At 41.3% G+C, this 12,001-nt stretch overlaps 1 protein-coding gene across 1 annotated transcript in view; it reads right to left on the reverse strand.

Annotated features, from left to right (window-relative positions):
• Positions 1–12,001, reverse strand: part of LOC126456620 (ras-like protein family member 11B) — a 386,905-nt gene that overhangs the window by 291,648 nt on the left and 83,256 nt on the right. The window contains exon 3 of the mRNA XM_050092364.1: positions 7,631–7,687. Within this exon, the coding sequence (XP_049948321.1) occupies positions 7,631–7,687 (57 nt within the window). The remainder of the gene's footprint in view (positions 1–7,630; positions 7,688–12,001) is intronic.

Raw genomic sequence — 12,001 nt, forward strand, 5'->3', positions numbered from 1 at the left:
CTAATCCGATGAGACCGATGACCTCGCTGTCTTGTCTACTCCCCCAAAAACAATCCAATCTCCTCCCGGTCACCATCGCGGGAGGCTCCATCCAGTGGATCAAGACCGCCATTTACCTCGGGGTCAAACTTGACCAGAGGCTTACAAGTCTACCGCATATCGATGAGATCCCAAACACGGCTGTGGGGCGCCTACGGCTGCTCTACCCCTTCCTTAACACTGAGTCGACGCTTCCCCCACGCCATGGCACTGCGCTATACCTGACGCTGGTCCGACCCATGTTGGAGTACGCGGTTGTGGTGTGGAGGAATACTGCTGACTCCCACATTGTCGACCTCCAAAACGTGCAAAATCAGACACTGAAAATGGCGCTGTGCCTGTAAGACGTGTATATTTCTGTTGTCTATTGTCAAACCACAATTTATGAAAGATGTTTATATTTTATTAATAGGATTAAGTAGGAATAATTAATATTTGTCATTTTGGAAATAATTGTGGTAGCAGGGAATGTCTGCACCAGAGTATTGTTGGCGGGAGAGACCGCACATTGACATAATTTTCAAAGGGCGGGAGAGACTGCGTTTGGATACATTTTAAGAAACGAGCGGGAAAGACCGCGCATTGAAACATTTTGTAATGGTAGCAGGGATTGTCTGCACCAGAAAGCATTGTTGGCGCGAGAGACCGCACTTCAGCGTTTTATAGGAAGTCAGTAGTAAGCGAGAGGTGAAGCGAGTTGGTAGGAGGTCTGAAGCGAGAGGTTGAGAGGAGCGGTGTGCCTGCCAGCCACCAGCTATGACTTACAAGAGATTATAAACGGATGTACAGAGACATCAGGTAACTGTTATCATAAGAGGAACTAATATCATTGAATTACTTTAAATGCGAACATTTTTAGGTTAGGCTTTACCATGACTGTTACTGACATTAAATGAAACAACAAGTTCACTGTTACCAGTCCAGTGAACTTGTTGTTTCATTTAATCATTGAATTATTTTTTTTAGAAACTCAAGACTACTGAAGGTATGTTTGGGCAATGTTATTTTTAGGATTGTTGTAAAAAGTAAGTGCCATTTGAACTTTTGTAAAATCATTTCATTACCAACAGTAAATATTTGAAGAATCGTTTTCAGAATATAATTAATTTTGCCAGCAATATTGCAATACTGATTATAATACATCCCTAAAACCATCAACGTAAAACTTTGCAAAATTTTATTGTTGTGAAGAAAAAGTTTAACTATGAATTACGTAACTTCAGTCAAATTAATTAAAGAAGAACGACAGATTTGCTATTAAAGAATAACGTCGCCTTTGGTAATAAATACAGCCACTTATTATGACAGCCCAGCAGCAGCTAAAAGAGTATAGTAAAACAGAGTAAGTATATTCATGTCGCAGTTCGATGTAGCAGTCAGATGGCGATCCAGTAACAGTACAGAAGGTAAGGAACAGTTTTGGGTTATTGCAGGTAACGACTGAGGGCCACGACGACGACATATTCTTTGTTTCGTCGAAATAATCAGCAAATCACTTTTAATAAGCAGCATTTAAATTTGTATGCGAAGATTGCACTTATTATTATTGAGAAAGAGAATTAATTTCAAAGGGAAGATTTCATTTGTTATTATTAAACGAGAGATAGAAATCCTAAGGGAAGGTTTCGTAGGTTATTGTAGAAGGGAAGGTTGTGTAACAAAGGAGATATAGAGGAGATGGGAAGGTTTCAAGTGGTCTGGATTGGTTGCATGGTTGATCTGGGGGAGGTGACCAAACAACGAGGTCACCGGTCCCATCGGATTAGGGAAGGATGGGGAAGGAAGTCTGCTGTGCCCTTTCAAAGGATTCATCCCGGTGATTTAGGGAAATCGTGGGAAACCTAAATCAGAATGGCCGTACACGGGTTTGACCCATGTCCTCCCGAATGCTAAGCACTGCCCAAGCTCGCTCTGTAGTGGTCTGGGCCATCAGCATCACCACCGACCGTCTGCGCGTTCGCCGGACCTGTTGCGCAAGTAATACTCCGCAACACCTGCGGATCGCCCCACACATGAAACCCAAGGCCAGTCCACTACGCTAGGTACCACAAAACCACTCCATCAGGAATTCCAGGAATAGCACTTCGGTACTAAACCTGCCAAAGACGAAGTTAGTTCGCTCACGCAACCAAGCGAAGCGAAGCGGAGCTGTCGTATCTATTCAGGTACTTCATGTGAAAAGGTCCTCAATGTCGTTACGGCTGCACGAGGGTAATTAACAGACTCTGAACGCGGAATGGTAGTTGGAGCTTAACGCACGGGACCTTCAATTTCGAAAATCGTTAGGGAATGTTTTAATTCAGTTGCGATTTGTTGCCAGTCATGTACTACTTCTCACAATTATTAACATAGCAATGAAAAACAAATTTTCAAAAATCTTTAAACGAGCATAACAAGATTATAGAAGTTCATTATTGTCTAAAAATTAGTAAACGTCCAATCCTGTCGCGTGTACCATCAGTGTAACGCTGGCCAATAATGGGTTAATGCTGGCAGATACTGTGAAAATTACCCCCAGCAGTATCACGCAAAAACTTAAAAAAAGAATGTTCTCCCTCTCATGAGTAAACAGTTTGTTATATTTCGCTCGGAAATTTCTCTTTTGACATATGAATTCGTTAGGAAGTAAATCTGCAATTATGTACTTTTATTGCAGTTGCGGATCACATAAATTCTTATAGATCAGGTTACTAATTTCGGTCTGTAATTAACATTTTTGGGGAGACTACACACAGTCAACACATGTAAAAGTGGTACAGTCACAATAATACGCCAAACGAGCTTTGCCGCACGTACACAAAATTGAAGTACCACATGCAAAGTTGTAAACGCAAGCTGATTCTGTGAAAAAAAGTTATTGGATGTTGTTTGGCGTATTAATATGAGTGTATCATTTATACATATGCCGTCTCTATGTGATTAACGAACTGTGTATAGCCACATCTGAGGACAGTCTTTACGGACCGACATTAATAACATATTACACCAAATTTTTCTGCGACCCTTAGCTGGAATAAAACATATAAAAATATCTTCCGAGAACTCGGAAAACTTTGCTGCCACTATGTCGCAACTCGTAAACCTTCATTCGCAATGAATTTCAACAGCACGCAATGTGCCTTTTGAATGCAGTCCCTCATCTCCAAGTTCTATGGACATTTGTATCACCAGATTAAGTAGAAATGATATCGACAAGTATTGGGAACACTCATGATTAAGGGACCACTGCAAAGTGATAGCTACGAGGGTCGTTCAATAAGTAACGCCCCACATTTAAAAAAAAAGCCATTAATATACATAGGCAAACGTCCTTATTAAGGCTTCACATTTGATGTTTGTTTTTTGCGCCGGTGAAGTTTGGAACCGTTCTGGCAGCCGGCAGAGCCGTATTACAGCGTCAAAATGGCGGCTACATACGACTCATGTTACAAACAGCGTGCTGTTATTGAATTCTTGTGTGCAGAAAAAGAAACGGTAGTGAACATCCATAAACGTTTGTGTGCAGTATATAGCGATGCTGTAGTTGATAGGACTACAGCTGGGTGATGGGTAAGGGAACTTACAGCCTCAGGATATGCAGAAACAGAGCTCCATGATCAGCCACACCTGGGACGTGGAACGGCCTGTCACAGCCACTGCACCAGACATGCTGAATCGTGCGGATACCATTATTCATGCCGACCGGCGCATCAAAACTCGACAATTGGATCTACGGTTGTCGGCCAGCATTGGATGTGCGCCTGCAATGATTGAGACTCTCGGATATACAAGGAGGTGCTTACGATGGGTTCCACGAATGCTCACAGCGACTCACAAGATTCAGAAAAATGCCGTTTCATCTGAATTTTAGGAGTGTTTTGAGACCGACAGAGAGGCCTTTCTGTCACGGATCGTTACGGGGGACGAAAGTTCGGTACACCACTTTGCACCGGAAACAAAAAGGCACTCCATGTAGTGGAATCATCCTCATTCACCACAAAAGAAGAAATTCAAGACAACCCCGTCTGTCAGAAAAGCCATGGTGACAGTCTTCTGGGATTGTGACGGCGTCAGTCTCGTGGATGTAATGCCAAGATTGTCAACCATTAATTCAGAGGCAAACGTGAAGATTATGAATAAACTCAAGAACCGTTTCCGACGTGACCGATTGGACAAGAATCCAGCAGAAATCTTGCTCCAACGCGATAACCCGGGAACACATCGCCAAATTGGGTTGGACGACATTGTTTCATTCACCCTTCAGTCCAGACCTGGGACCCTCGGACTTCCGTCTCTTTGGGCCGCTTAAAGATTCTCTGCGGGAGACACACTTTGAAGATGGGAGAGTGTCAGTCATGCAGTGAAAACATGGCTACGCCTAGAGGACGAGAGTTTTTACAGCAGGTAATACATGCTATTCCACAACGTTGGCGTACGGAAATAGAACGTGATGGAGACTACGTAGAAAAGTAGGACATGGACAAGTTGATGTATATTGCCACGAAATTCTGACTCTTAACAATAAATAAGTTCTGTGAAAAAAATGTGGGGCTTTACTTATTGAACGACCCTAGTATAAATGCGTCGATAGTTAAGCCACATGATAATACTGGAATACTTTTGGTCAAATTGTCTCTGTGTTATGGATACAACAATTTGCACATATTTTTTTTCAAAACATTAATTTCAAGTTGTGTCTCTTTACAGTCTGTTAACGTTAACAATATGATGTAAAATGATGTTTATTAAACTGTAATGTTGGTACGTTTTTCATGTTATGTGATATTATCAAACATTTTGGTACTAACATGGACGCGAGAACTGTTACTGATAAAATATTGTTGAGGAGCAGTCAGTAGAAGCCAGCAGAGGACGGTTCGGTAATGAATAATTTAGTGAGACTGGACAAGAAACGTAGAGGATATCGACGCAAAAGATCACTGCAGAGATCACCGAAAGAAGCGACGGAATATGTAATACCGCGGCAGAGTGCCATTCAGAATTTTGGCGTCATTTAAAATATTAAAGATACGTGCAGTGAGCAGTGCCTGAGACTAACTATCCTCATGGGTAAAGCAGAATCACCAACTACATGGTTCAGACTATTTACGATTAGTCTGTTTCCACCGACCTATTTAAAGTTCGTTATTTTGAAATGAACTCGGTTAACGGCACACCTTATGCGTTGATAATTACCAGTAATTGGGCTAATTTGCACCAAGTCACAAACTTCTGAAATTTAGATAAAAGGAAACCAAAAATAAAGAAAGTACTTCCGTGTTCCCGTTACCTAGGCATTACTGATTGACAATTTTCCTTCCCCTTTATAACTTATTACCTCAATCATCTGTTAGTATTCGGCAAAGTGAGATTGAATTCAGGCTACGTGAAGTTTGTGTCTGCACAACGAGAAAGATGTTGCCGTAGCATCTATTTCAACGGCAGTTCAAGCCCAAGGACTGTATGTAACAATGACAACTATCCGCCGTTATAGTGGAGGATCCGTAGCAGTAATTACATACTTCGCAATCTCAAATGCAAAACATTTGCAAGTAATTTTATATAAAAAGGGAACAATTTTTTCTTTCCCGTGCAGTGTATTCTCCAATATAACGATGACACAATTGTTATACTACTATGATGGTCACAGGTATAAAATAATGTAGCTGGGATAAGTATTGTTTTATTTTACGTGCCATAACTGTCTTTCTTGGATAAGACAAATGGAATCAGTTTCAGCGTTTTTCACTTTGTTTTCGTTGTACTTGTTAAGATCTGGTGCACTGTAACTGCCAAAGTCCGGAATATAAATTACAGAGTAATTATGTAGCTGTAGATGCCTCAAGAAGGAGGGAAATTATTATTTTAGTTACAGGTGTAACAGTTGTAGGGAACCCCCACCTTACCGCCGGTGTGTCTCAGTCTCCTATGGTGCTCAGGACAATGAGACTGGTGTGCAGTGCTGGAACCGTCAGCATGCCTCAAAGGGTCATTTCGACCCTAGAGGGTTCGCACACTGTCTCTTTGCGGAAAGAAGGTCTGTAAGCAGGGGAAATTGCTCACGAAATCGGAGTGCACCACAGCAAAGGAATTCAAACAATCAAATACTATCGAGAGACGCAAAGTAGTCAAGATCTGCCTCGTAGAGGTCGTTCGCAGTCAGCACCAACTAACGAACACTATCTACAGATCACGGTTTATACATATTCGTATACCAAAGATAATGCAGCTGAACTGCGTCCTGCCATTTTTGGGAACCAGGGAAGGCTGTGTCGAACCGGACGTTACGCAACTGTCTCCACACACCAATCTGGTATTTGGGTGTCCATTACGAACAGAAGAAGGAAACTGACAACACCATGGGGCATTAAGAAATTGGGTAATGGAACACCTAGAACAAACCCAAGACCAATGGCGCCGCTTTCTTTTCACGAACGACTGCAGAACTAGTCTGACGCCTGCTGATCGTTGTATATTCTACACGACTACAAAAATAAGGTATGAGATTATATTTGCAACTGATGTGTTTTAGATACCGAATAAACCGAATGTGAAGTTGCAGGAATGGGAGTTGCTTGTACGTTTTGAAGGCAAGCAGGAGAAGGTAATTTTTGTCGGTGCTCTTTAGTAGGAAAATCGAAAGTGCCTGAAAGAGTTTCTGCTAAGATTAGAGATCATGTGCAGAGTATGGAGGTGTTCCCACGTTTATGTCAAACCCTTGTATTTCCTCCACATCCTTCTACTGCACATTCTTTATTGTCTTCCAGAGGATGCTTCTGAAGTGATGTCTTACCCTCGCCAGCAACCCGCCAGCTGATACATTAACTCTATTGATGCAGCAGGCCATCCTGAAGAAAACCTGCAAGAATGAAGATACATATTTTCCTCAGAATATTCCGCTCCTGTTTCTCAATTTCTGCAACTTTGGAGTACCCTTCAGCAGATATGGCCTCAGATACACAGCACTTATGGTAAAATTTCATATTACGAATAATACTTTTTTGTTGTGGAGGTTAAATGGGATTATGAATGTTGCTTATTCGTGGCTATCTACATAATTTCTCTGCTCTTCAACCCTGAACGCCGTTGTATCTCCCCAAGGCCTTTGAAGGAAAACACTTGTAAAACGTCCCACATTCCACTTTTAGTCGGACTTTCCTGCTATTTTGATGCAGTTTTTCCATGCAATGAAATTTCTCCTCAAATATGCGAATGTATGACCTTGTGTCGAACTTGTGTAATTTCTTTGTGGCGTATTAATTTGATCTTTAGTCTTAGTAATCACCACTGAATCATAAGAGAAGACTCTACGATTAATATTGACTTTGTATACTGAATTGCAGATGTTAATACTGTTCGTGTCATTTTCCCATCGTCCAGACCAAATGAAACAGCAGAAGGGAGACACTGACTCGTTGTCGAACACTGGTACATATCTGAAAAGTGTCAGAGATTTCACCGAGGATTTATACTTTTGTATTTCTACGAATCTGGAAGATTAGTTCTCTGCCTTCCCATGCACTCTATTATTATTATCATCATTATTATTATTATTGTTATTCGATGCAAGGTTGTGTCGTACAACACTGCTTAAATCTGAAGCTTGACTCACCAGTATCCGAACGATACTCGCCGATGAACCGCCTCGTCAAAAATCGCACCGTCAAAGCTGAAACACGAAAGACAATAATTAATTTTCCGGGGGAACTTCTGTAGGTTCACCATAGAGATGTATATATACTCGCAGCGTCTAGACCATATTGAAAGTTTGCCATAAATCGAATAACCATAGTGAAAGTAATCATAATTCAATCAACTGTGTGTCAAAAATGATAAAAGTTGGGTGTAATTTAGTTTGAATGACGTGTCATGAATGAAGTTCAAAGAAACAGTTACAAGTAATTTATATTTGAGATTAGAATAAGCTTGAAGTATAAAGGGTGAATGTATCAACTAAAACAGAAATAATTTCAACGTGGGGTAGGATTCCTTCGAGGATTAATTCAGTAAGATCGTGTAGGGAAATTTAGACAGTTGGGAAATTTCAACACTTTAAATGATTTATGTTACTGACATTAGGTAATCAAGCGGAAATAACCGGTAGAACACCACACGGAAGTTTACTGTATGTCGTTCCTGAAACATCGAACATATACTTCTTGAAAGTGTAATGAGAATTGAGAAACATTGGCTAACATGTACAGGTGAGCTGCATACAGTGTTAACAGGTGTAACTAAGTACTTCATATTTTTCGACACATGGACACGGCATTACTAGTTCCACGTGCTTTCTGTATATACTTTGGTGGGTGTTCATGATGGAGACTACTAAACAAACGAAAAATAGTTTGTAGTCTGCTAGAAGAGACACTCGTTGGCGACCGTTGCAATTAAGGGACGTTTAGACGGTTCTAAGGTGAAAGGCCCGTTGATTTCTATTGTCTCTCGTTATAATAAGTATTTTCTCTTTTTGGTGAAAAATTCCTCGGAAGTATAAACATTAATGGTATTTTTGTAAGGTGGACTGTAGGGGATATGGTTCCAGCAATAAAATGTGAAAGAAAATAGCATTCCAAGTATTCCAATTGATTTAACTGTAAAATAATGCCCCTTATCAAGAAACGAGTGTTAGGATGATCACAGATGCGGAAAATAAGCAAACCGGTACGGATAGAACTCTCGACAAAGACATGGAGGGCCAGTTAGCCCAAAATGGTTCAAATGGCTCTAAGCACTATGTGACTTAACATCTGAGGTCATTAGTCCCCTAGACTTAGAACTACTTAAACCTAACTAATCTAGGGACACCACACACATCTATAGCCGAGGCAGGATTCGAACCTGCGACCGTAGCAGCAGCGCGGTTCCGCACTGAAGCGCTTAGAACCGCTCGGCCACATCGGACGGCGCCAGTTAGCTCGTCAAGACTTTTCTCTCACACAGACGTGAGAAATTTAAGTTTGATGCCAATAAGTAATGAAATTACGAGGGCGTGCTGAAAAGTACCGCCTCTGAATTTTTTATTCTGTTCTAAATATCGGTTGGAGTATTACACGTCGTGCATATTACTCGGTCGACTTTCCCGGTTCGCTGACGCAAGTTGCAAACCTCTGCCGCTAGGGTACTCCGAATTGTAGGATGTACCATGTCGGCGAATCACGCAACCACGTCAGTGCGTGAGAGACCATCAAAAAAACTGAAAGCACTAATAATTCGAAGAGCTCATCCGCGCATGGAGCACCCTCTGCTTCAGCTTGACAACGAACGACCACATACGGACGCTGCGGTATCTGCAACAATCCAGTGCGTTGTGTTCACCGTTACTAATGATCCTTCCAGACAGTCCTGACTCGACCCCATCCGATTTTCATCTGTTTGCATAATGTAAAGGACATCTTCGAGGACTTCTCTTTGATAGTGACGAAGCGCAGCCAACAGAGGTGAGGTTGCGGCTTCGTCAACCAATTGGACTCTCGTTGGAATAAACGTGTTCGTTGCCATGGTGACTGTGTTGAGATGTAAATATGTAGACATGAAGAAGAAAGATGAGAAATGTTAACAAAGTCTTTAAATAAAAGCGTTACTTTTTGACATAAGATATTCGGAAGTATTACTTTTCAGCACACCCACTTGGCAACGACAGAGAGCCCGGGAAATACGAGTATAACACTAAAGGGAAAGGAACTTGACCGTGCATACCACCACGTAACGCAGATGAAATGTGCACCCCAGCAATAAGAACAATGGTAGTCAGTGGAAATAAAGCACTTACGAAAAGGCAAGGATTACTGAATGCAAGAGGAATGTAAATTGATCTGAGGAAGTGATTTACAAAACACTGTGTTTGAAGTATAGTTGCACATAACTCCGAAAACTGGTTATTAAGAAAGAAAGGGGAGAAGCATTTAGAATTGTTCGAAATCTGTCTGGGAGAATAATGGAGAAAATTAACACTAGAAGGACCGAGGGGCCAAATTGGCCCCTTTTCGATCTTTTCACTTGTTTTCTGAGCAAATATTAAGTTCGACTGACTTGATATTTTGTGACTTTTCATCAGTCATATGAAATATTAACCACCGCGTTTTGGAGTGTCCTATTTTTATTAGGTTGTGAAATATGAAGCTTACCATCTCGAATGACGGCGGGGCCAGTTTGGCCCCTCCAACAGTTCTCTGTATTTAGAGGCTACTTCTTTGCAATACTGCGTATGAAATCACATCACCTGTTGTCCTTTTGTTGTTCAAATATGCGACAGCAATGTCATTCAATCCACCGCTGATTGCTGGTTAGTTGAATCAAGGATTTCAGTTATTGTCTGTTGTGACGGTATCTGAGAGTCGTCCCTGCAGTCATGAGCTACGAATACAAGAAGTGGCTAACAGACGCTGAAATACTAGCAGAACTGAAAAAGATAGAAGATGAAAGTTCAGGTGAAGAATTTGAGTTTTCCGACAGCGATCAGGACAATGAAGAAAGTTTAGTAGTTCCAGTGTGTGCAGATGAAGAATGTGATTCGTGCAAGGAATGTGATGACGTAAACACAGCCCAGGACAGTTTTCCGCTAAATTTAGGGGAATATGAAGCTTCTACATCCAGCATGCCTTCTGATGTTCCAAATTCTAGCTCTATAAGATCAACAACCCAGACATCATTTGCTTCCCCGGAAAGTCAGTCAAAAACTGATACTTGGCAAACTACTGAAGAAAAAGAAACAGCAAAAGATGGGATTGTGTGGAAAATTGTACCAGTCGGTTCTAATGCAAGTGAGTAATATTCTGCTCTTTGTGTAGAGTTTTAGTTTGTAAAATTACAAGAAGAGATATACTCATATAATATCAGTACATTACACGTTCTAAAAATACTGTTCTTTTTTCATATGTTTTCAGGTCGTCTACAAAGTCATAACATTTTGCGGGAGAGCTCAGGACCAACATAATATGCTAAAAGGAAAATTCAAAGTGGGAAACTTCTTAGTGCTTGGCGGTTAGTTTTCAGTGCTTCCATGATGCGCCACATCAAGCACTGTACTGAAGCTGACGCTCGTCGTCGAACACAAGACGATTCCTGGGCAGTAGACACTGAACAACTGGATGCTTTTGTCGCCATAATGCATGCAAGAGGAGTGTATGGGTCAAAGAATTTTCCTCTCAAAAGCCTATGGCCAACAGTATGGGGTCCTCCGTTTTTCAGACAAACTGTAAGGAGTATGCTTCGCCGGCGATGGGCGAAGCATGACAGAATCTCTGACCAAAGAGTAGTTTATTGTTAGTTGCTGCTTGTCGCGAGTCTGCGCTAGTCTGCGCGAGTGGACAGTAACAGTCAGTCGGATACAGTAATAGTCGGTCGGCTGTAGTAGCGAGTGGACGGTAGTAGTCTGCGGGAGTCGGCATGCGTCGGCTGTGTGGTCTGCTCGCGACTCTGGTCAGGACTCTGGACGATGAGTATTGTTGTAGAAGGTAAAGAAGCAGCATTGCACATAATTAATAATGTATGTTAATTGTAATTAAATTTGTTCAGAAAAATGCCCCAATAATAATTTTTATAATACGAGGGTTATTCCAAAAGTAAGGTCCGGTTATAAAAAAAAAATCAAAACTAAAATGTTTTTTCAAAACAATTGTTTTATTTACATTCCTTATATCTTTATCTGTTTTTCTACATAACTTCCATACTTATTTAAACATTTGTCACATCGTTCAACAAGCTTTTGAATGCCCATGTTATAGAAATCGGCCGCCTGTGACGATAACCAGTCCCTAACTGCTTCTTTCACTTCATCATCTGTGTCGAAGCGCTTGCCGCCGAGAAACTCCTTTAAGTAACGGAACAGGTGGAAATCACTTGGCGCCAGGTCCGGACTGTAAGGAGGATGGTCCATCTGTTCCCATCCAAATTTCTTAATCAGAGCTTGCGTTTCATTTGCAGTGTGGGGTCTGTCATTGTCATGCAACAACAAGATTCCAGACGACAAAAGACCACGTCG

Source organism: Schistocerca serialis, chromosome 2, assembly GCF_023864345.2.
Source record: "Schistocerca serialis cubense isolate TAMUIC-IGC-003099 chromosome 2, iqSchSeri2.2, whole genome shotgun sequence".
NCBI lineage: Eukaryota > Metazoa > Arthropoda > Insecta > Orthoptera > Acrididae > Schistocerca > Schistocerca serialis.